The sequence below is a fragment of the Heptranchias perlo genome, chromosome 21, assembly GCF_035084215.1.
Source record: "Heptranchias perlo isolate sHepPer1 chromosome 21, sHepPer1.hap1, whole genome shotgun sequence".
NCBI classification, from domain to species: Eukaryota; Metazoa; Chordata; class Chondrichthyes; order Hexanchiformes; family Hexanchidae; genus Heptranchias; species Heptranchias perlo.
In genome coordinates this window covers 50,363,132-50,389,200 of record NC_090345.1, presented here as the reverse complement: position 1 = coordinate 50,389,200, position 26,069 = coordinate 50,363,132, and the positions used below count along the sequence as shown (strand labels likewise).

The 26,069-nt window shown below is 45.7% G+C and overlaps 1 protein-coding gene across 1 annotated transcript in view; it reads right to left on the bottom strand.

Annotated features, from left to right (window-relative positions):
- Positions 1-26,069, bottom strand: part of tacr2 (tachykinin receptor 2) — a 116,128-nt gene that overhangs the window by 47,812 nt on the left and 42,247 nt on the right. Inside the window, exon 3 of the mRNA XM_068002777.1 lies at positions 7,053-7,203. Within this exon, the coding sequence (XP_067858878.1) occupies positions 7,053-7,203 (151 nt within the window). The remainder of the gene's footprint in view (positions 1-7,052; positions 7,204-26,069) is intronic.

Below are 26,069 nucleotides of genomic sequence, written 5' to 3'. Positions count from 1 at the left end.
GGTGCTGACTCTGAAAGGGGTACAATTCCTGTAATTGCTGACTCTCACTGGGGAATGGATCCCCTGAAGGTGCTGATTCTCACTCGGGCAGTTCCTGAAAAGTCTGCCTCACACTGGGGTACAGTTCCTAAAGGTGCTAACTCTCTCTGGGGTACAGTTTGTGAAATTGTTGCCTGTCTCTGGCGTACGGTTCCTGAAGGTGCTGACTCTCTCTGGGGTACAGTTCCTGGAGGTGCTGACACTCACTGAGGTCCAGTTCCTGAAGGTGCTGACTCTGTCTGGGGTACAGTTCCTAAAGGTGCTGTCTCTTTCTGGGGTACAGTTCATGTAGGTGCTGACTCTCACTGACGTACAGTTCCTGAAGGTGCTGACTCTCACTGGGGTACAGTTCCTAAAGGTGCTAACTCTCTCTGGGGTACAGTTTGTGAAATTGTTGCCTGTCTCTGGTGTACGGTTCCTGAAGGTGCTGACTCTCTCTGGGGTACAGTTCCTGGAGGTGCTGACACTCACTGAGGTACAGTTCCTGAAGGTGCTGACTCTGTCTGGGGTACAGTTCCTAAAGGTGCTGTCTCTTTCTGGGGTACAGTTCATGTAGGTGCTGACTCTCACTGACGTACAGTTCCTGAAGGTGCTGACTCTCACTGGGGTACAGTTCCTAAAGGTGCTGTCTCTTTCTGGGGTACAGTTCATGTAGGTGCTGACTCTCTCTGGGGTACAGTTCCTGAAGGTACTGACTCTCACTGGGGTACAGTTCCTGAAGGTGCTGACTCTCGTGAGGCTACAGTTCCTGAATCTGTTCACTCCCACTGGGGTTCAGATCCCGATGGTGCTGACTCTCACTGGGGTACAGTTCCTGAAGGTGCTGACTCTCACTGGGGTACAGTTCCTGAAGGTGCTGACTCTCACTGGGGTACAATTCCTGACTCTTACTGGGGTACAGTTTGTGTAGGTGGTGACTCTCACTGGGGTAAAGTATCAGAAGATGCTGTCTCTCTCTGGGGTATAGTTCCTGATTGAGCTGACGTTCATTGAGGTACTGTTCCTGCAGGTGTTGACTCTAACTGGGGGATGGATCCCCTGCAGGTGCTGATTCTCACGAGGGACAGTTCCTGAAAAGTCTGTCTCTCACTGGGGTACAGTTCCTAAAGGTGCTAACTCTCTCTGGGATACAGTTCCTGAAGGTCCCAACTAACACTGGGGTACAGTTCCTGTAGGTGCTGACTCTCTCTGGAGTACCGTTCCTGTCGGTGCTGACTCTCTCTGGAGTACAGTTCCTGTAGGTGCTGACTCTCACTGGAGTACCGTTCCTGTCGGTGCTGACTCTCTCTGGGGTACAGTTCCTGTAGGTGCTGACTCTCACTGGAGTACCGTTCCTGTCGGTGCTGACTCTCTCTGGGGTACAGTTCCTGTAGGTGCTGACTCTCACTGGAGTACTGTTCCTGTCGGTGCTGACTCTCTCTGGAGTACAGTTCCTGTAGGTGCTGACTCTCACTGGAGTACCGTTCCTGTCGGTGCTGACTCTCTCTGGGGTACAGTTCCTGAAGGTGCTGACTCTCTCTGGGGTACAGTTCCTGTAGGTGCTCACTCTCACTGGAGTACCGTTCCTGTAGGTGCTGACTCTGAAAGCGGTACAATTCCTGTAGGTGCTGACTCTCACTGGGGGATGGATCCCCTGAAGGTGCTGATTCTCACTAAGGACAGTTCCTGAAAAGCCTATCTGTCACTGGGGTACAGTTCCTAAAGGTGCTAACTCTCTCTGGGGTACAGTTCCGTAAGGTGCTGACTCTCACTGGGATACAGTTCCTGTAGGTGCTGACTCTCACTGGGGTACAATTCCTGAAGGTCCCAACTATCACTGAGGTGTAGTTCCTGAAGATGCTGACTCTCACTGGGGTACATTTCCCCTAGTTCCTGACTCTCACTGAGGTACAGTTCCTGTAGGTGCTATCTCTTACTGGGCTACAGTGCCAGAAGATGCTGACTCACTCTGGGGTATAGTTCCTGAATGAGCTGACTCTCAATGGGGTACAGTTCCTGCAGGTGTTGACTCTCACTGGGGCACAGTTCCTGAAGGTGTTGACTCTCACTGGGGTACAGTTCCTGCAGGTGTTGACTCTCACTGGGGTACAGTTCCTGAAGGTGCTGACTCTGAAAGGGGTACAATTCCTGTAATTGCTGACTCTCACTGGGGAATGGATCCCCTGAAGGTGCTGATTCTCACTCGGGCAGTTCCTGAAAAGTCTGCCTCACACTGGGGTACAGTTCCTAAAGGTGCTAACTCTCTCTGGGGTACAGTTTGTGAAATTGTTGCCTGTCTCTGGCGTACGGTTCCTGAAGGTGCTGACTCTCTCTGGGGTACAGTTCCTGGAGGTGCTGACACTCACTGAGGTCCAGTTCCTGAAGGTGCTGACTCTGTCTGGGGTACAGTTCCTAAAGGTGCTGTCTCTTTCTGGGGTACAGTTCATGTAGGTGCTGACTCTCACTGACGTACAGTTCCTGAAGGTGCTGACTCTCACTGGGGTACAGTTCCTAAAGGTGCTAACTCTCTCTGGGGTACAGTTTGTGAAATTGTTGCCTGTCTCTGGTGTACGGTTCCTGAAGGTGCTGACTCTCTCTGGGGTACAGTTCCTGGAGGTGCTGACACTCACTGAGGTACAGTTCCTGAAGGTGCTGACTCTGTCTGGGGTACAGTTCCTAAAGGTGCTGTCTCTTTCTGGGGTACAGTTCATGTAGGTGCTGACTCTCACTGACGTACAGTTCCTGAAGGTGCTGACTCTCACTGGGGTACAGTTCCTAAAGGTGCTGTCTCTTTCTGGGGTACAGTTCATGTAGGTGCTGACTCTCTCTGGGGTACAGTTCCTGAAGGTACTGACTCTCACTGGGGTACAGTTCCTGAAGGTGCTGACTCTCGTGAGGCTACAGTTCCTGAATCTGTTCACTCCCACTGGGGTTCAGATCCCGATGGTGCTGACTCTCACTGGGGTACAGTTCCTGAAGGTGCTGACTCTCACTGGGGTACAGTTCCTGAAGGTGCTGACTCTCACTGGGGTACAATTCCTGACTCTTACTGGGGTACAGTTTGTGTAGGTGGTGACTCTCACTGGGGTAAAGTATCAGAAGATGCTGTCTCTCTCTGGGGTATAGTTCCTGATTGAGCTGACGTTCATTGAGGTACTGTTCCTGCAGGTGTTGACTCTAACTGGGGGATGGATCCCCTGCAGGTGCTGATTCTCACGAGGGACAGTTCCTGAAAAGTCTGTCTCTCACTGGGGTACAGTTCCTAAAGGTGCTAACTCTCTCTGGGATACAGTTCCTGAAGGTGCTGACTCTCACTGGGGTACAGTTCCTGAATGTGCTGACTCTCGTGAGGCTACAGTTCCTGAATCTGTTCACTCCCACTGGGGTTCAGATCCCGATGGTGCTGACTTTCACTGGGGTACAGTTCCTGAAGGTGCTGACACTCTCAGGAGTACAGTTCCTGAAGGTTCTAACTCTCACCAGTGTACAGTTCCTGCAGGTGTTGACTCTCACTGCTATACAGTTCCTGAAGATTCGAACTCTCACTGGGGTACAGTGTCAGAAGATGCTGACTCACTCGGGTATAGTTCCTGATTGAACTGACGCTCAATGGGGTACAGTTCCTGAAGGTGCTGACTCTGAAAGGGGTACAATTCCTGTAATTGCTGATTCTCACTGGGGTACAGTTCCTGATGGTGCTGACTCTCACTGAGGTACAGTTGCTGACAATGTTGACTCTCTCGGCGTCAAGTTCCTGAAGGTGCTGACTCTCACCGGGGGACAGATCCTGATGGCGTTGACTCCCTCTGGGGGACAGATCCTGATGGTGCTAACCCTCACTGGGATGCAGGTCATGTAGGTGCTGACTCTCACTCGGGTACAGTTCCTGAAGGTGCTGTCTGTTTCTGGGGTACAGTTCATGTAGATTCTGACTCTCTCTGGGGTACAGTTCCTGACGGGGCTGACTCTCTCTGTGGTAGGTGCTGACTCTCTCTGGGGTACAGTTCCTGAAGGTACTGACACTCACTGGGGTACAGTTTGTGCAGGTGCTAACTCTGAAAGGGCCTGTCTCTCTCTGGGGTGCAGTTCCTGCAGGTGCTGACTCTCACTGGAGTACAGTTCCTGCAGGTACTGACTCTCACTGGGGTACAGTTCCTGCAGGTACTGACTCTCACTGGGGTACAGTTCCTGCAGGTACTGACTCTCACTGGGGTACAGTTCCTGCAGGTGCTGACTCTCACTGGGGTACAGTTCCTGACGGGGCTGACTCTCACTGGGGTAGGTGCTGACTGTTTCTGGGGTAAAGTTCCTGTAGGTGCTGACTCTCACTGGGGTACAGTTCCTGCAGGTACTGACTCTCACTGGGGTACAGTTCCTGAAGGTACTGACACTCACTGGGGTACAGTTTGTGCAGGTGCTAACTCTGAAAGGGCCTGTCTCTCTCTGGGGTGCAGTTCATGTAGGTTCTGACTCTCTCTGGGGTACAGTTCCTGACAGGGCTGACTCTCACTGGGGTACAGTTCCTGCAGGTACTGACTCTCACTGGGGTACAGTTCCTGCAGGTACTGACTCTCACTGGGGTACAGTTCCTGCAGGTACTGACTCTCACTGGGGTACAGTTCCTGCAGGTACTGACTCTCACTGGGGTACAGTTCCTGCAGGTACTGACTCTCACTGGGGTACAGTTCCTGCAGGTACTGACTCTCACTGGGGGACAGTTCCTGCAGGTGCTGACTCTCACTGGGGTACAGTTCCTGACGGGGCTGACTCTCTCTGGGGTAGGTGCTGACTGTTTCTGGGGTAAAGTTCCTGTAGGTGCTGACTCTTACTGGGGTACAGTTCCTGAAGGTGCTGACTCTCACTTGGGTACAGTTCCTGAAGGGCCTGTCTCTCTCTGGGGCACAGTTTATGTAGGTGCTAACTCTCTCTGGGGTACAGTTCCTGACAGGGCTGACTCTCTCTCGGGTAGGGGCTGACTCTCTCTGGGGTACAGTTCCTGAAGGTACTGAGTCTCACTGGGGTACAGTCCCTGAAGGTGCTGACTCTTACTGGGGTACAGTTCCTGAAGGTGCTGACTCTCACTTGGGTACAGTTCCTGAAGGGCCTGTCTCTCTCTGGGGCACAGTTTATGTAGGTGCTAACTCTCTCTGGGGTACAGTTCCTGACAGGGCTGACTCTCTCTCGGGTAGGGGCTGAGTCTCTCTGGGGTACAGTTCCTGAAGGTACTGAGTCTCACTGGGGTACAGTTCCTGAAGGTGCTGACTCTCACTGGGGTACAGTTCCTGAAGATGCTGACTCTCACTGGGGTACAGTGCCTGAAGGTGCTGACTCTCACTGGGGTACAGTTCCTTACAGGGCTGACTCTCTCTCGGGTAGGTGCTGAGTCTCTCTGGGGTACAGTTCCTGAAGGTACTGAGTCTCACTGGGGTACAGTTCCTGAAGATGCTGTATCTCTCTGGGGTACAGTTCCTGAAGTTGCTGACTCTCACTGGGGTACAGTGCCTGCAGGTGCTGACTCTCACAGGGGTACAGTTCCTGCAGGTGCTGACTCTCACTGGGCTACAGTTCCTGCAGGTGCTGACTCTCACTGGGCTACAGTTCCTGCAGGTGCTGACTCTCACTCGGGTACAGTTCCTGCAGGTACTGACTCTCACTGGGGTACAGTTCCTGCAGGTACTGACTCTCACTGGGGTACAGTTCCTGATGGTGTTGACTCCCACTGGGGCAAAGTTCCCCTGAAAGTGCTGACTCTCACTGGCATACCGTTCCACAGGTACCAGCTGTCCTCCGGTGACTTGCCCAACCATGAAGTTAGATGGTGTATATGCAGTGGGCTATTTTTCCGTGGAGTGCATCACAGCCATGCCCAATCCTGTCCTCACCTGACAGCTACAAGGTTACACTTTCCAGCAGGAATCACCGGATCAGTTAACTTTCACAGCCTCGGAATCAAACCTGTGTCCTCCGACTCGGGGAGGCTCTTGGTCGTCACTTTACTGCCTCAACCATCAGGACAGTTAGATGTTTGAACTTTTCCGCTCCTCAGTGAAATTGTTGGAGGGTTCGGGGCAGCACGGGGGGAGAGGGTGGGGAGTGGGGAGGAGGGGACAGGGGGGCATGTAGGGAGGGGGCGGATGAAGGGCGTGGGGGAGGGTGCGGTGTGGCACTTGGGGAGTTGACAGGGGGCACGGTGGAGTGGCGTGGGGTGGGGCCATTGCGGCGCGGGAGAGGTGAGGTGCGTGGAGGGAGGGGCTGGAGGCGTAGGGAGATGCAGGGGAAGGGTGCGGGAAAGGGTGCCGGTGAGGGGCAGGGGAGGGGACGGGGAGGGCTTGCCGGGGAAGATGGCGGTGTTGGGGGCGATGTTTCAGGAGGCCGGGGCCGCAGGAGGAGAGGTGTGGGGTGGGGGCTGGGATGCAGGGACGGGGGTTTTTGGGGGCCCGGTGTCAGCGGTCGGGGGCGCGAGAGGGTCAAGGGGCCGGGGGCATGGAGGCGTGAGCGCTGGGGAGGGATGGGGGCGTGGGGAGAAGGATCGGCTGCGTGGGCAGAGGGGTCGGGGGTGTGGGGGGAGGGGGAGGGCGCTGGGGAGGGGGAGGGAGGGCAGAGTGGGATGGGGGCATGGGGGAAGGGGGAGCGGGCGAATTGGGCGGGTTGGAATGGAAAAATCGGCGGGTGTATTACAAGCGGCCGAATCGCTACCGTCCATCGTGCACTCCCGCTGAAGTTGAATTTCAGCACCCCCCCCACCATCCACCCCCCACCCCCCAGCCATGTCCCCTCCCCACAGTTCGGGACTATATTCAGCAGAGAGAACACTGAGCTGGAGTGGTACAATTTAAGCCTGCACTCACCTTCAGTGACAGTGTGATCACCTCACAGTGGGTTGGAATAAATGACTCTCACTGGCCGGTAGGAGGCAGCATGGGGCAAAACACGCTGGTCAAGGCCTCGCCAGCTCTCATCAGAAGGCAGGCCCTGGCCTCCCATTAAAACTGATACTCATCTCTTACAAATGAATCGTGTGTTTTGCTACTGACCTTTCGTTTTGCTTTTAGCTGCTCACAATATTTCTCCGTTGAGTCTCCGGGTATTTCACTGGCCCACAGTGTTATTCCCACCTTCGTGTATGTGACTCCCATCACCATCAATGGTATTAGATAAATCAGTACTATCACCGCAAGTTGGTACCTGGAACACACAATGAGCAATAGTGCTGACAGTACGTTTTACACATTCCAAAAGGGTTTTGCAGAGTTCCACATGAAAGCCTATTACTTAAACTCTGGGAATGGATAAGAAACTGGCTGAGAGACTGGAAGTGCAGGACCCTAATTTACATGTTGTATTCGGTGTCTTCCATTCGGAGAAGCCCAATCCAATATGGCGGAAGGCATACTTCTGGCTGAAGGTGCCTGTTCAGCACTCAAAAAAGGGGCACATGCCATCGAATTTCCAGGCCGATGAGTACTCAATAAAGAAGTTATGTTGAAGAGGGGAGCAGTATCGATTTACATCAATGATCTTGGTTCAGAACCTCAATGCAAAATGGTCAAATCAGATGACACGAAACTGGGAGGAGAAGTGGTATCAGAAGAGGCAGCTTAGAAGTTCCAAAAGGAATGGGTCAAGATGGTTAAGTGGGAAGAATAATGGCAGATGAAATTTAATGCAAGGTGTTGCCCATAGAAAGGAAAACTAGATGACATCATATTAGGAAAAAGAGGGTGGTCAGGAGCAGTGTTGGCCCCTTAAAAACTGAAAGTGGGGATATTGTCATTGACAATGGGGAAATGGCGGACATGTTGAACAATTACTTTGCGTCAGTATTTACAGTAGAAAAAGAGGATAGCATGCTGGAAATCCCAAGAAAACTAATATTGAATCGGGGATAGGGACTCGATAAAATTAACATAAGTAAAGCAACAGTAATGAAGAAAATAATAGCACTAAAGAGTGACAAATCCCCAAGACCAGATGGTTTCCATCCCAGGGTTTTAGAGGAAGTAGATGAGCACATTGCAGATGTCCTAACTATAATCTTTCAAAGTTCTCTAGATTCAGGAACTGTCCCTCTCGATTGGAAAATTGCACATGTCACTCCGCTTTTTAAGAAAGGAGAGAGAGGGAAACCGGGGAATTATAGACCAGTTAGCCTAACATCTGTTGTGGGGAAAATGCTGGAGTCTATAATTAAGGATAGGGTGACTGAACATCTCGAGAATTTTCAGTTAATCAGAGAGAGCCAGCATGGATTTGTGAAAGGTAGGTCGTGCCTGACAAACCTGATTGAATTTTTTGAAGAGGTGACTAAAGTAGTGGACAGGGGAATGTCAATGAATGTTATTTATATGGACTTCCAGAAGGCATTTGATAAGTTCCCACATAAGAGACTGTTAGCTAAGATAGAAGCCCATGGAATAGAGGGAAAAGTACAGACTTGGTTAGGAAGTTGGCTGAGCGAAAGGCACAGAGAGTAGGGATAATGGGAAGGTACTCACATTGGCAGGATGTGACTAGTGGAGTCCCGCAGGGATCTGTCTTGGGGCCTCAATTATTCACGATATTTATTAACGACTTAGATGAAGGCATAGAAAGTCTCATATCTAAGTTTGCCGATGACACAAAGATTGGTGGCATTGTAAGCAGTGTAGATGAAAACCTCAAATTACAAAGGGATATTGATAGATTAGGTGAATGGGCAAAACTGTGGCAAATGGAATTCAATGTAGACAAATGTGAGGTCATCCACTTTGGATCAAAAAAGGATAGAACAGGGTACTTTCTAAATGGTAAAAAATTAAAAACAGTGGATGTCCAAAGGGACTTAGGGGTTCAGGTACATAGATCATTGAACTGTCATGAACAGGTGCAGAAAATAATCAAGAAGGCTTATGGAATGCTGGCCTTTATATCTAGAGGACTAGAGCACAAGGGGGCAGAAGTTATGCTGCAGCTATACAAAACCCTGGTTAGACCACACCTGGAGTACTGTGAGCAGTTCTGGGCACCGCACCTTCGGAAGGACATATTGGCTTTGAAGGGAGTGCAGTGTCGGTTTACTAGAATGATACCCGGACTTCAAGGGTTAAGTTACAAGGAGAGATTACACAAATTGGGGGTGTATTCTCCAGAGTTTCAAAGGTTAAGGGTGATCTGATTGAAGTTTATAAGATATTAAGGGGAACGGATAGGGTGGATAGAGAGAAACTATTTCCGCTGGTTGGGGATTCTAGGAGTAGGGGGCACAGTCTAAAAATTAGATCCAGACCTTTCAGGAGCGAGATTAGAAAACATTTCTACACACACAAAGGGTGGTAGAAGTTTGGAACTCTCTTCCGCAAACGGCAATTGATACTAGCTCAATTGCTAAATTTAAATCTGAGATTGATAGATTTTTGGCAATCAAAGGTATTAAGGGATATCGGCCAAAGGCAGGTATATGGAGTTAGATCACAGATCAGCCATGATCTTATCAAATGGCGGAGCAGGCACGAGGGGCTGAATGGCCTACTCCTGTTCCTATGTTCTTATATACATCCTCCATGAATGGTGATGATGCACATACCCCATGAATGGTGATGATATACATACCCCATGAATGGTGATGATATACATACCCCATGAATGGTGATGATATACATACCCCATGAATGGTGATGATATACATACCCCATGAATGGTGATGATATACATACCCCATGAATGGTGATGATATACATACCCCATGAATGGTGATGATATACATACCCCATGAATGGTGATGGTATACATACTCCATGAATGGTGATGATATACATACTCCATGAATGGTGATGGTATACATACTCCATGAATGGTGATGGTATACATACTCCATGAATGGTGATGGTATACATATTCCATGAACGGTGATGGTATACATACTCCATGAATGGTGATGATATACATACTCCATGAATGGTGATGGTATACATACTCCATGAATGGTGATGATATACATACTCCATGAATGGTGATGATATACATACTCCATGAACGGTGATGGTATACATACTCCATGAATGGTGATGGTATACATACTCCATGAATGGTGATGATATACATACCCCATGAACGGTGATGATTATACATACCCCATGAATGGTGATGATATACATACCCATGAATGGTGATGATATACATACTCCATGAATGGTGATGATATACATACTCCATGAATGGTGATGGTATACATACTCCATGAATGGTGATGATATACATACCCATGAATGGTGATGATATACATACTCCATGAATGGTGATGATATACATACTCCATGAATGGTGATGGTATACATACCCCATGAATGGTGATGGTATACATACTCCATGAATGGTGATGGTATACATACTCCATGAACGGTGATGGTATACATACCCATGAATGGTGATGACGCACATACTCCATGAATGGTGATGGTATACATATTCCATGAACGGTGATGGTATACATACTCCATGAATGGTGATGATATACATACTCCATGAATGGTGATGGTATACATACTCCATGAATGGTGATGATATACATACTCCATGAATGGTGATGATATACATACTCCATGAACGGTGATGGTATACATACTCCATGAATGGTGATGATATACATACTCCATGAACGGTGATGGTATACATACTCCATGAACGGTGATGGTATACATACTCCATGAATGGTGATGGTATACATACTCCATGAATGGTGATGATATACATACCCATGAATGGTGATGACGCACATACTCCATGAATGGTGATGGTATACATACTCCATGAACGGTGATGGTATACATACTCCATGAATGGTGATGACGCACATACTCCATGAATGGTGATGGTATACATACTCCATGAACGGTGATGGTATACATACTCCATGAACGGTGATGGTATACATACTCCATGAATGGTGATGATATACATACTCCATGAACGGTGATGATATACATACTCCATGAATGGTGATGGTATACATAACCCATGAACGGTGATGATTATACATACCCCATGAATGGTGATGATATACATACCCATGAATGGTGATGATATACATACTCCATGAATGGTGATGATATACATACTCCATGAATGGTGATGGTATACATACTCCATGAATGGTGATGACGCACATACTCCATGAATGGTGATGATATACATACCCCATGAATGGTGATGATATACATACTCCATGAATGGTGATGATATACATACCCCATGAATGGTGATGATATACATACTCCATGAATGGTGATGATATACATACCCATGAATGGTGATGATATACATACCCATGAATGGTGATGACGCACATACTCCATGAATGGTGATGATATACATACTCCATGAATGGTGATGATATACATACTCCATGAACGGTGATGGTATACATACTCCATGAATGGTGATGATATACATACTCCATGAATGGTGATGATATACATACTCCATGAACGGTGATGGTATACATACTCCATGAATGGTGATGATATACATACTCCATGAATGGTGATGGTATACATACCCATGAATGGTGATGACGCACATACTCCATGAATGGTGATGATATACATACTCCATGAATGGTGATGATATACATACTCCATGAATGGTGATGATATGCATATTCCATGAACGGTGATGGTATACATACCCCATGAACGGTGATGATTATACATACCCCATGAATGGTGATGATATACATACTCCATGAATGGTGATGATATACATACCCCATGAATGGTGATGATATACATACTCCATGAATGGTGATGATATACATACCCCATGAATGGTGATGATATACATACCCATGAATGGTGATGACGCACATACTCCATGAATGGTGATGGTATACATACCCATGAATGGTGATGATATGCATACCCATGAATGGTGATGATATACATACTCCATGAATGGTGATGATATACATACCCATGAATGGTGATGATATACATACCCATGAATGGTGATGATATACATACCCATGAATGGTGATGATATACATACCCATGAATGGTGATGATATACATACTCCATGAATGGTGATGATATACATACCCATGAATGGTGATGATATACATACCCATGAATGGTGATGATATACATACTCCATGAATGGTGATGATATACATACCCATGAATGGTGATGATATACATACCCATGAATGGTGATGATATACATACCCATGAATGGTGATGATATACATACCCATGAATGGTGATGATATACATACCCCATGAATAGTGACAGAGGACAGGGTCGGTTTGTCGATTGCTGCCTTTTAAGCTTTCTGTTGCTTGCCTCCCAGGTTCAGCCATGTTAAATGTCTGAAATTGCTGACTGTTACTTTGTTTCGGACAGGATGCTGGATGTGGAAGTGACAAGTGCCTCAAGAAATGATGTTACTGGACAGCTTTCAGGTCGGGGCCATTTATTATAACTGATGGACTGTAAGCACAAATTCAGTGGAACGATAAAGAGTTCGCCTTTAATGGTCAGTCCTTACTGGGGAAAATCTCTTCCACTGCCATGCAGGGTTTGGTGAAGGATTCCCATCCGAAAATATCAAATATTAAAATGAAGTCTGTCTCAATAAGGCTCTCCTATTACATTCAGTGCACCTCAACGAGATGTTATTTATTTCTCTTTGTTCTTGCATTCAGTGCACATTACTCAGTTGTTCGCATCTCGTTAAACACAGATATTTCTAACAGAAATAAAAGGAGCACTTAGGACGCTATCACTGGCAATTCTGAAATTGATGTTAACGTGCATGGAAAATGGTTATCGCTGTTTGGCCGATATAAGCCACTGCCTGATTTAAATGTGGATGTTTTTAGTGGTGGAGACTGTGGCTCGGGGTGAAACTGAAAGAGCTCATACTGTGAGTCGATTTGTCACTAAACATATGCAACCAATTGCAGAGCAGCAAAGAACACAGCCAATAGGAAGTTGCACAATAGTCAAAACAGCAGAACACAAGAGGTAATGATCGAAGTGTGCAGCACGCTGGTCAGACCCTTGAATACTGTGTCCAGTTTTGGTCAGACCCTTGAATACTGTGTCCAGTTTTGGTCAGACCCTTGAATACTGTGTCCAGTTCTGGTCAGACCCTTGAATACTGTGTCCAGTTCTGGTCAGACTCACCTTGAGTACTGTGTCCAGTTCTGGTCAGACTCACCTTGAGCACTGTGTCCAATTCTGGTCAGACTCACCTTGAGCACTGTGTCCAGTTCTGGTCAGACTCACCTTGAGTACTGTGTCCAGTTCTGGTCAGACTCACCTTGAGTACTGTATCCAGTTCTGGTCAAACCCACTTTGAATACTGTGTCCAGTTCTGGTCAGACCATTGAGTACTGTGTCCAGTTCTGGTCAGACTCACCTCGAACACTGTGTCCAGTTCTGGTCAGACCCACCTTGAACACTGTGTCCAGTTCTGGTCAGACCCACCTCGAATCCCGTGTCCAGTTCTGGTCAGACTCACCTTGAGTACAGAGGGTTAGATCTTGACCTGCGGGAGAAGCGGCAGAGGGGAGGATAAAACGCGGGAGAAGCGGCTGAGGGGAGGATAAAACGCAGGAGAAGCGGCTGAGGGGAGGATAAAACGCGGGAGAAGCGGCTGAGGGGAGGATAAAACATGGGAGAAGTGGATGAGGGGAGCATGGTAAAACAAACAGTGAAAAATTGACATCGGAGCAGAGGGAGGAGTGACAGAGCCTGAGGAATTACAGCTAAGTGTTTAATTTATTATATGAATAAGGCAAGTTTTTAATTTATTTTACAACTGAGTCGTGTTTAATTTACTATATAATTGATCTAAGTGGCTAATTTATTATATACTGAAGCTAAGTGTTTAATTAATCAGATCTAAGGGGATAACATCAAAATTAACTTAATAGAGGATACTAACGTTAAAGGATTCTGAATTTCATTAAATTAAAATCTGGTATACATAAATAATAAATAGGAGTTCATGAAATAAAGAAGTTAATAAACAAAAAACAAGGCTAATTAGCTACAAAATAATTTGAAATCAAGCTAAATTCATTTACTAAATATAATCTAGGTCTCAAGTAATAATATTATATCCAGAACTAAATTAATAGTAATCAATAAATAAATAAATTTTAAAAATAGAAATGTCAGTACTGGCTGTGTGTCGGGACTGAAATTTGTGCGAGTTTGTTGACAGCAAGGCAGTCCCGAATTGCCACATCTACAGTAAATGTCTTTGGCTTGAGACCTCCGACTCTTGAGTCTTTGAGTTGGAGTGAGAGTTAGAGACACTCCGACACATTAGGGAGGGGGAGGAATATCTGGATAGTTTTCTCCAGAGTAGTCACACCTCAGAGGAAAGTACAGGTACAGGAAGGGGAGAGTGTGACTGCTAGTCAGCAGGGCAGTGGGAACCAAGGGAAGGTAGAGAAGGAGGTCCCGCAAACACTGGTCCTGTCCGACAGGTACAAGGTACTTGCTACCTTTGAGGATAAGGATTTAGGTTGCAGGGTGGACAGCCAGAATGCTAACCATGGCACCATGGAGCAGGAGGCAGTCCAAGGGTGGGGGGAGGATCAGAATAGAAAGGTCGTAGTCATAGAGGATTCGATAATTAGGGGAATAGATAGCATCCTCTGCACTCGCGACCAAGAGTCCAGGAGGGTGTGTTGCCTACCTGGTGTAAGGATAAAGGCTTTCTCGGAGCAACTGGAGAGGAATTTGGAAAGGAAGGGGGAAGATCCAGTTGTCGTGGTCCATGTTGGGACCATGACACAGGGAAGAAAGGGAGAAGGTCCTGCTAAGGGAATATCAGAAGTTAGGAACTAAATTTAAGAACAGGACCACACAGGTGGTAATCTCAGGATTACTACCCCAGCCATGTGCTAATTGGCATAGGGATAGGCAGATCAGGAAGGTGAGTGTGTGGCTGAAAGAGTGGTGTGGGAAGGAAGGGTTCCATTTCATGGGACACTGACACCAGTTCTGGGACAGGAAGGAGCTGTACCATTGGGATGGGCTTCACCTGAACCGGAATGGGACCAGTGTCCTCGCAGAAAGGATAAACAGGGTTGTGGATAGGACTTTAAACTGGTAAGACAGCGAGAGGGATCTGGGGAAAACAATGTAAGTCTGAAGATAAAAGAAATAGGAGATGAGAGTAAAGGTCAGACCAAGGAAAGGGTCAAGGGTAACAAATGGTCAGGGAACAAATACAGTAATAGAACATGAGTACAAAATGACTGTTACAAATAAAGTGAGGGGAAAAATTAATAAAAACAAATTCAATTGCCTGTACAGCAATGCACACAGCATCCGAAACAAAACAGGGGAACTGGAGGCAATGATTAATAGCGAGGAGCCAGATGTGCTAGGGATAACTGAAACGTGGCTACATAAAGAACAGGATTGGAAGTTAAATAATGCAGGATATAACGTATTTAGAAAGGATAGAGAAGGAAGAAAGGGGGAGGATGAAGTAGCTGTATTAATTAGAGACACCATAATGCTCAATAGAAAAAAGGGACATAACTAATATTAAGATAGAAACAGAATCCATATGGACTGAGACGAAGCATAAGAAGGGGTCGATCACGTTAATAGGTATATTCTATAGACCACCTAATATTGGAAAGGAAGTGGAGGATGAAATATGTAGACAAATCTATGAAATGAATAAAAAACATAGAATAATAATCATGGGAGATTTCAACTACCCCCAAATAAATTGGCAAGAAGAGGTAGGGAAAGGGGAAAAGGGAATGGAGTTTTTACAGTGTCTACATAACAACTTTCTTACTCAATGTGTGAGAAGGCCAACAAGAGAGGAATCGCTGCTGAATCTAGAAATGGGAAATGAACCAGGACAGGTAAGAGAAGTAAGTGCAGGGGAACATCTAGGCAATAGCGATCATAACATAATAAGGGTTAAGATAAAGATTGAGAAGGACATAAGTAAGACAAAGACCAAAGTAATAAATTGGAAAAAAGCTCATTTTGAGAGGATGAGAATGGAACTAAGGAAAGTAATCCAGGAAAAAAAAATCGACAAAGAGATAGAACAACAGTGGGTAATATTTAAAATGGTGAACAATAGAGTTCAGGAGATTAACAAGGTGGATATGATATTAGAAAAGGAGATCAAAAAAGGTAGAAAGACATTTAAGATAGAAAGGGGGAGATAATTGATAAACTAATCAAACTTAGAGAGGATAAAATCCCTGGTCCGGATGGATTGCATCCATGCATATTAAAAGTTAGGGAGGAGTTGGCAGAGACACTATTACATACATATAAAAATTCATTAGAAAAGCGAATAGTGCCAGAGGACTGGCAGACAGCTAATGTTATTCCTATATTAAAAAGGGAGATAGAACAAGTCCAGGGAACTACAGACCAATTAGCTTAATGTCTGTGATAGGAAATATAATGGAATCATTACACAAAGATGTAATAGAAAAATATCTAGAAACCAATAATATAATAAAGAACAGTCAGCATGGATTTTAGAAGGGAAGGTCATGCTTGACCAACCTTATTGAATTCTTTGAAGAAGTAACAGAAAGAGTAGACAAGGGTAATGTAGTAGATGTAGTACGTTTGGATTTTCAAAAGACCTTCAATAAGGTACTGCATTGTAGGCTCATGACTAAAGTCAGAGCATGTGAAGTCAGGGGACAAATAGCAGAATGGATAGCAAGCTGGCTATAAAACAGAAAATAGAGAGTAGGGATTAAAGGTAGCTACTGGCAAAAGGTGGGACGTGGTGTTCCACAGGGATCGGTGCTGGGACCACTGTTGTTCAAAATTTCACTCAGGAATCGGAAGTATAATTTCAAACTTTGCAGACGACATGAAATTGGGGACGTAGTTAATACAAAGGAAGAATGGTTATAATTTTTAGTGGTTGGTTAGTGTTTTTTAGTGGTTAGTGTTTTAGTATCAGATAAACAGTAAAGTGCCTTAAAACTAAACAAACAGTTTAAATAACTGTTAGCTAACACGGCAGGACAGCTGGGGTCCGTCGCATGCAAATCCTGTGCCACGTGGGAACTCCAGAACACTTCGTGTGTCCTGGAAAGCCACATGTGCAGGAAGTGCCGCCAACTGCTCGGGCTCGAGCCCAGAATTTCTGAGCTTGAGGGGAGGCTGGCGTCACTACAGTGCATACAGGAAGTTGAGAGTTTCTTGGATAGCATGTTTCAGGAGGTGGTCACCCCGCAGTTACAGAGAGTTCAGGAGGAGAGGGAGTGGGTGACCACCAGACAGACTAGGAGGAACAGGCAGGCAGTGCAGGAATCCCCTGGGAGTGTGGCACTCACAAACTGGTATTGAGTGTTGAATAACAGTGAGGGTGTTGACACCTCGGGGGAGTGCAGTCAAGAGCAAATTCATGGCACAATGGGAGACTCGGCTGCTCAGGGGCCAACAGAAATGCAGTTATTATCGGGGAGTCACTCGTCAGGGGGATAGACAGGCGTTTCTGCAACCGCCGACCTGAGTCCTGCATGGTGTGTTGCCTCCCTGGTGCCAAAGTAAGGACATCACGGAGAGGGTGTAGAACATTTTGAGGGGGGAAGGGGAACAGCCAGAAATCGTGGTCCACGTGGTAACCAACGACATCGGAAGGAAAAGTATCGAGGTCCTGCAATCAGTGTTTCAGGAGCTAGGAAGGAATTTAAAAAGCAGGACCTCAAAGGTAGTAATCTCTGGATTACTCCCAGTGCCACGCGCTAGTGAGTATAGGAATAGTGGGATAAAACAGGTTAATGCGTGGCTGGAGAAATGATGCAAGAGGGAGGGCTTCAGATTCCTGGGTCATTGGGACCAGTTCTGGGGCAGGAGGGATCTGTACAAGATGGTCGGATTGCACCTCAACAGAACTGCAACCAATGTCCTCGCGGGAAGATTAACTAGTGCGGTTGGGGAGGGTTTAAACTAATTTGGCAGGGGGATGGGCACCAGGATGAAACAATACAGGAGAAATAAGGTGCACAGAGGACTGGGAAAGACAAATAACACTAGAATAAAGAATAGTTCAGAAATAGGAGGGTTTCGACATGGGGCGAATGAGAGGCAGTCTAAGATGAGTTTGGAGTGCATGTGCGTAAATGGACGTAGTGTGGTAAATAAGGCTAGTGATCTGCAGGCTCAAGTCGCCATGTGTAATAACAGAGACCTGGCTCAAAGGAGGGGAGGATTGGAATGAAGAGAGGCAATATAAACTAAAGGGTACAATTCTAAAAGGGGTGCAGGAACAGAGAGGTCTGGGGGTATATGTGCACAAATTGTTGTGAATATACCTGCCTCAAGATATTCAGGAAAGATAGGGAAGGAAAGAAAGGAGGGGGATGGCATTATTGATCAAAGAAACTATTATAGCACTGGAAAGGGATGATGTAGTTGAGGGGTCAAAGACAGAATCTATTTGGTGGGAATTAAGGAACAATATAGGAGCTATTACACTACTGGGTGTCAACTATAGGCCACCAAATAGTGGGAAGGAGATAGAGGAGCAAATTTGCAGAAAGATGCAAGAACTACAGAGTAATGATAATGGGGGACTTCAATTATCCCATTATAGACTGGGACAGTAACAGCATAAAGGGCAAAGAGGGGGAGGAATTCCAGAAATGTGCACAAGAGAACTTTCTTGAATGAGCCTAACGAGGAAGGAAGCAGTGCTGGAACCAGTTCTGGGGAATGAAATGGGGCAAATGGAGCATGTTTCAGTGGGGGAGCATTTGGGGAACAGTGATCACAATATCATTAGGTTTAGAATAGTTATGGAAAAGAACAAGGAACAATCAAATATGAAAATACTTAACTGGAGGAGGGCTAATTTCAGTGAGTTAAAAAGGGATCTTGCTCAGGTAGATTGGAATCAAAAATTGGTAGACAAAACAGTAATTGAACAATGGGAGGCCTTCAAGGAAGAATTGGTTCGGGTACATCTCTGCGAGGGGGAAAGGAAGGGCATCCAAAGCTAGAGCTCCCTGGATGACTAAAGATATAGAGGTTAAGATGAAACGGAAAAAGGAGGCTTACGGCAAATGTAAGGATCATAATACAGTAGAGAACCAGACTGAATACAGAAAGAACAGAGGAGATCTAAAAAAGGGAATAAAAGGGTCAAAGAGAGAGTATGAGAATAGATTAGCGGCTAACATAAAAGACAAATCAAAAGTCTTTTATGAACATATAAATAGTAAAAGGGCAGTCAAAGGAAGAGTGGGGCCAATTAGGGACAAAAAAGGAGATCTTCTTGTGGAGGCAGAGGGCACGGCTGAGGTACTAAACGAATACATTACATTGCATCCATTTTCACAAGAGAAGAGGATGCTGCCATTGTAGTAAAGGAGGAGGTAGGAGCGATATTGGATAGGATAAAAATAGATTAAGAGGAGGTACTTAAAATATTGGCAGTACTCCAAATAGAAAAGTCACCCGGTCCAGATGGGATGCATCCTAGGTTACTGAGGGAAGTAAGGGTGGAAATTGTGGAAGCTCTGGCCACAATCTTCCAATCCTCCTTAGATAGGGGGGGCGGTGCCGGAGGACTGGAGGATTGAAAATGTTATACCCCTGTTCAAAAAAGAAGAGAGTGATAAACTCATCAATTACAGGCTAATAATTTATCCAGCATGGTTTTGTTAAAGGAAAATCGTGTTTAACTAACTTGATTGAGTTTTTTAATGAGGTAACAGAGAGGGTCAATAAGGGCAATACGGTTGATGTAGTATATGTGGACTTCCAAAAAACGTTTGATATTGTGTCACATAATAGGCTAGTCAGCAAAATTGAAGCCCATGGAATAAAAGGGGCAGCATGGATACGAAATTGGTTCAGTGACAGGAAACAGAGAGTAATGATGAATGGTTGTTTTTCAGATTGGAGGGAGGTATACAGTGGTGTTCCCCAGGGGTCAGTATCAGGACCACTGCTTTTTTTGATATATATTAATGACTTGGACTTGGGTGTACAGGTCACAATTTCAAAATTTGCAAATGACACAAAACTTGGAAGGTAAGTAAACAGTGAGGAGGATAGTGATAGGCTTCAAGAGGATATAGACAGGCTGGTGGAATGGGCAGACACGTGGCAGATGAAATTTAACACAAAAAAGTGCAAAGTGATACATTTTGGTAGAAAGAAAAAGGAGAGGCAATGAAAACCAAAGGGTAAAATTCTAAAAGGGGTTCAGGAACAGACAGACCTGGGGGTATATGTGCACAAATCATTGAAGGTGGCAGGGCAGGTTGAGAAAGCGGTTAAAAAAGCATATGGGATCCTGGGCTTTATGGATAAAGGCATAGAGTACAAAAGCAAGGAAGTCATGATGAACCTTTATAAAACACTGGTCCGGCCACAACTGGAGTATTGTGTCCAATTCTGGGCACCGCACTTTAGGAAAGATGTGAAGGCCTTAGAAAGGGTGTAGATGAGATTTACTAGAATGATTCCAGGGATGAGGGACTTCAGTTACGTGGATAGACTGGAGAAGTTGGATTGTTCTCCTTAGAGCAGAGAAGGTTGAGAGGAGATTTGATAGAGGTATTCAAAATCATAAAAGGTCTAGGCAGAATAGATAGAGAGAAACTGTTCCCATTGGCGGAAGGGTCAAGAACCAGAGGAGATAGATTTAAGGTGATTGTTAAAATATCCAAAGGTGACATGAGGAAAAACTTCTTTACACAGCGAGTGGTTATGATCTGGAATGCACTGCCTGAGGGGGTGGTGGAGGCAGATTCAATCGTGGCTTTCAAAAGGGAATTGGATAAGTACTTGAAGGGAAAAAATTTGCAGGGTTACGGGGAAGTGGGACTAGCTGGATTGCTCTTGCAGAGAGCCGGCACAGACTTGATGGGCCGAATGGCCTCCTTCCATGCTGTAACCATTGTATGATATTATGATTTAACGGTTGATGAGGGTAGTGCGGTTGATGTTGTGTATGTGGACTTTCAAAAGGCATTTGATAAAGTACCACATAATAGACTTGTTAGCAAAATTAAAGCCCATGGGATTAAAGGGACAGTGGGCAGTGTGGATACAAAATTGGCCACGGGACAGAAAGCAGAGAGTAGTGGTGAGCAGTTGTTTATCAGACTGGAACGAAGTATACAGTGGTGTTCCCCAGGGGTCAGTATTAGGGCCACTGCTCTTTTGACATATATTAATGACCTGGACTTGGGTACAGAGGGTATAATTTCAAAGCTTGCAGATGACACGAAACTCGGAAATGTAGTAACTAATGTGGAGGATAGCAACAGACTTCAGGAGGACATAGGCAGACTGGTGAAACCGGTGGACATATGGCAAATGAAATTTAATGCAGAGAAGTGTGAAATGATGCATTTTGGTAGGAAGAATGAGGAGAGGCAATATAAACTAAATGGTATAATTTTAAAGAAGGCGCAGGAACAGAGATACCTGGGGGTGTATGTACATAAATCTTTGAAGGTGGCAGGACAAGTTGAGAAGGCTGTTAAAAGAAGCATACGGGATCCTGGGCTTTATTAATAGACGCATAGAGTACAGAAAGGAAGTTATGCTAAACCTTTATAAAACACTGGTTAGGCCTCAGCTGGAGTATTGTGTTCAATTCTAAGCACCACACTTTAGGAAGGATGTCAAGGCCTTAGAGAGGGTGCAGAAGAAATTTACTAGAATGGTACCAGGGATGAGGGACTTCAGTTATGTAGAGAGACTGGAGAAGCTGGGGTGTTCTCCTTGGAACAGATAAGGTTAACAGAGAACCATAGCTGTACAAGATGGGAGGAGGAAGATCGGGAAAGCAATAGTGATAGGGGATTCAAGTTAGGGGAACAGACAGGCATTTCTGCGGCCGCAGCCGTGAGTCCAGGATGGTATGTAGCCTCCCTGGTGCCAGGGCCAGGATGTCACTGAGTGGCTGCAGAACATTCTGAGGGGGGAGGGTGAACAGCCAGAGATCGTGACCAATGCCATGGATAGAAAGAGGGATGAGGTCCTGCAAGCAGATTTTAGGGAGCTAGGAAAGAGATTAATAAGCAGGACCTCAAATGTCATAATCTCCGGATTACTCCCAGCGCTATGCGCTAGTAAGAATAGAAATAGGAGGATAGAGCAGATGAATGGGTGGCTGGAGAGATGGTGCATGAGGGAGGGCTTTAGATTCCTGGGGCATTGGGACCAGTTCTGACGGAGGTGGGACATGTACAGGCCAGACAGGCACCTCAACAGAGCTGGGACCAATGTCCTCGCAGGGAGGTTCATTATTGTGGGGGGGGGGGGTGGTTTAAACTATTTTGGCAGGGAGGTGGGCACCAGGATTTAGCATTGGAAAGGAAAAACAAAGTCCACAAGGGAATGGGAGAGACCGATAGCATTTGAGTAAGAAATAGTACAGTATTACGTGCGATCAGACTAAGAGAGAATATAAGAAGGTCTAAGATAGGTTTACAGTGCATGTGTGTAAACGCACGAAGTGTGGTAAATAAGGTTGGTGAGCTGCAGGCGCAAATAGCCACATGGGAATATGATGTTGTGGCGATACAGAGACCTGGCTCAAAAAAGGGCCGGATTGGGTACTAAATATTCCTGTATACTTAGTGTTCAGGAAAGATAGGGAATGAAACAAAGGAGGAGAGGGGTGGCAGGATTGATTAAGGAGAATATTGAAGTACTAGAGAGAGAGGATGTCCTGGAGGGGTCAAGGACAGAATTTTTTAGGTTAGAGTTAGAAACAATAGAGGTGCCATTACACTCCTGGGTGTATTCTATAGACCACCAGCTAATGGGAAGGATATAGAGGAGCAAATTTGCAGGGAAATTACAGATAGGTGCAAGAACCATAAAATAGTGACAATGGGGGACATCAATTATCCTAATTTACACTGGGACAGTAATAGTGTAAAGGGCAGGGAGGGGGAGGAAATTCTGAAGTGTGTTCAGGAGAACTTTCTTGATCCATATGTTTCCGGCCCAACTGGGCACCGCACTTTAGGAAAGATGTGAAGGCCTTAGAGAGGGTGCAGAAGAGATTTACTAGAATGATTCCAGGGATGATGGGCTTTAGTTACTTGGATAGACTGGAGAAGCTGGGTTTGTTCTCCTTGGAACAGAGACGGTTGCGAGGAGATTTGATAGAGGTATTCAAAATCATGAAGGGTCTAGGCAGAGTAGATAGAGAGAAACCGTTCCCATTGGCGGAAGGGTCAAGATCCAGAGGACATAGATTTAAGATGATTGGCAAAAGAACCAAAGACATGAGGGAAAACTTTTTTTTAACACAGCGAGTGGTTAGAATCTGGAATGTACTGCCCGAAGGGGTGGAGGAGGCAGATTCAATCATGGCCTTCAAAAGGGAACTGGATAAGTACTTGAAAGGAAAAATCTGCAGGGCTACGGGGTTAGGGCGGGGGAGTAGGACTAGCTGCTTTGCTCTTGCATAGAGCCGGCGCGGACTCGGTGGGCCGAATGGCCTCCTTCTGTGCTGTAACCCTTCTATGATTCTAACGAGGAAGGTGGCATTGCTGGATCTGGTTCTGGGGAATGAGGTGGGTCAAGTGGAGCAAGTGTCAGTCGGGGAATATTTAGGGAACAGTGATCATAGCATGATAAGGTTTAGATTATCTATGGAAAAGGACAAGGAGCAATCTGGAGTAAAAATACTTAACTCACTGTGTAAAAAAGTTTTTCTTCATGTCACCTTTGGTTCTTTTGCCAATCACCTTAAATCTACGTCCTCTGGTTCTTGACCCTTCCATCAATGGGAATAGTTTCTCTCTATCTACTCTGTGTAGACCCTTCATGATTTTGAATAACTATCAAATCTCCTCGCAACCTTCTCTATCTTCTCTCAAAAAGCCTTCTATAGGCATATAAATAGTAAACGGGTAGTAAGAGGAGCGATGGGGCCGATTAGGGAGACAACTCATGGAGGCAGAAGGCATGGCTGAGGTACTAAACGAGTACTTTGCAACTGTCTTTACCAAGGAAGAAGATGCTGCCAGTCACAGTAAAGAGGACATAGTTGAGATACTGGATGGGTTAAAAATTGATTTAAGGAGTAGATTTAAGGAGCTAGAAAGGCTGGCTGTACTTAAAGCAGATAGGTCACCCGGTCCGGATGGGGTGCATCCTAGGTTGCTGAGGGAAATAAGGGTGGAAATTGCGGAGGTACTGGCCATAATCTTCCAAACATCCGTAGATACGAGGATGGTGCCAGAGGACTGCAAATGTTACACCCTTGTTCAAAAAGAGTGTAAGGATAAACCCAGCAACTATAGGCCAGTCAGTGGGGGGGAAACTTTTAGAAACAATAATTAGGGACAAAATTAACAGTCACTTGGACAAGTGTGGATTAATTAAGGAAAGCCAGCACGGATTTGTTAAAGGCAAATCATGTTTAACTAACTTGATTGAGTTTTTTGATGAGGTAACAGAGAGGGTCGATGTCGGCAATGCTGTTGGTGTGATGTAAAAGGCGTTTGATAAAGTGCCACATAATAAGTTCGTCACCAAAGTTGAAGCCCATGGAATAAAAGGGGCAGTGGCAGCATGGATACGAAATTGGCTAAGTAATAGGAAACAGAGAGTAGTGGACTGGAGGAAGGTGTACATTGGTGCTCCCCAGGGGTCGGTACTAGGACCACTGCTTTTCTTGATATATATTAGTGACTTGGACTTGGGTGTACAGTGCACAATTTCAAAATGTGCAGATGACACAAAACTTGGAAGTGTAGTGAACAGTGAGGAGGATAGTGATAGACTTCAAGAGGACATAGACAGGCTGGTGGAATGGGTGGACACATGGCAGATGAAATTTAATGCAAAAAAGTACGAAGTGATACATTTCAGTCGGAAGAATGAAGAGAGGCAATATAAACTAAAGGGTACAACCCTAAAAGGGGCACAGGAATAGAGAGATCTGGGTGTATATGAGCACAAATCATTGAAGGTGGCAGGGCAGGTTGAGAAAGTGATTAAAAAAGCATACGGGATTCTGGGCTTTATAGATAGAGGCATAGAGTACAAAAGCAAGGAAGTCATGATGAACCTTTATAAAACACTGGCTCGGCCACAACTGGAGTATTGTGTCCAATTCTGGGCACCGCACTTTAGGAAAGATGTGAAGGCCTTAGAGAGGGTGTAGATGAGATTTACTAGAATGATTCCAGGGATGAGGGACTTCAGTTAGGTGGATAGACTGGAGAAGCTGGGGTTGTTCTCCTTAGAGCAGAGAAGGTTGATAGGAGATTTGATAGAGGTATTCAAAATCATGAAGTGTCTAGAAATGAGTAGATAGAGAGAAACTGTTCCCATTGGCGGAGGGGTCAAGAACCAGAGGACGTAGATTTAAGGTGATTGACAAAAAATCCAAAGGCGACATGAGGAAAATCTTTTTTACACAGTGAGTGGTTATGATCTGGAATGCACTGCCTGAAAGGGTGGTGGAGGCAGATTCAATCATGGCTTTCAAAAGGGAATTGGATAAGTACTTGAATGGAAAAAATTTGCAGGGCTACGGGGCAAGGGCGGGGAGTGGGACTAGCTGGATTGCTCTTGCAGAGAGCTGGCGCAGGCTCGATGGGCCGAATGGCCTCCTTTCGTGCTATAACCATTCTATGATTCCATGATTCTAAAGTTAAGAGGAGATTTGATAGAGGGGTCCAAAGTCATCAACAATTTTGACAGAGTAAATAAGGAGAAACTGTTTCCTGTGGCAGGGAGGGTCAGTAACCAGAGGATACAGATTTAGGGTGATCAGCAAAAAAGGCAGAGGCGGCATGAGGAAACATTTTTTTTACGCAGCGAGTTGTAATGATCTGGAATGCACTGCCTGAAAGGGCGGTGGAAGAAGATTCAATAATAACTTTCAAAAGGGAATTAGATAAATACTTGAAGGGAAAAAAATTACAGGGTTACAGGGAAAGAGCAGGGGAATGGGACTAATTGGATAGCTTCAAAGAGCCGCCACAGGCACAATGGGCTGAATGGCCACCTCCTGTGCTGTACCTACTATGATACTATGATTGCGTTAAAATGCAAGAAGACATTA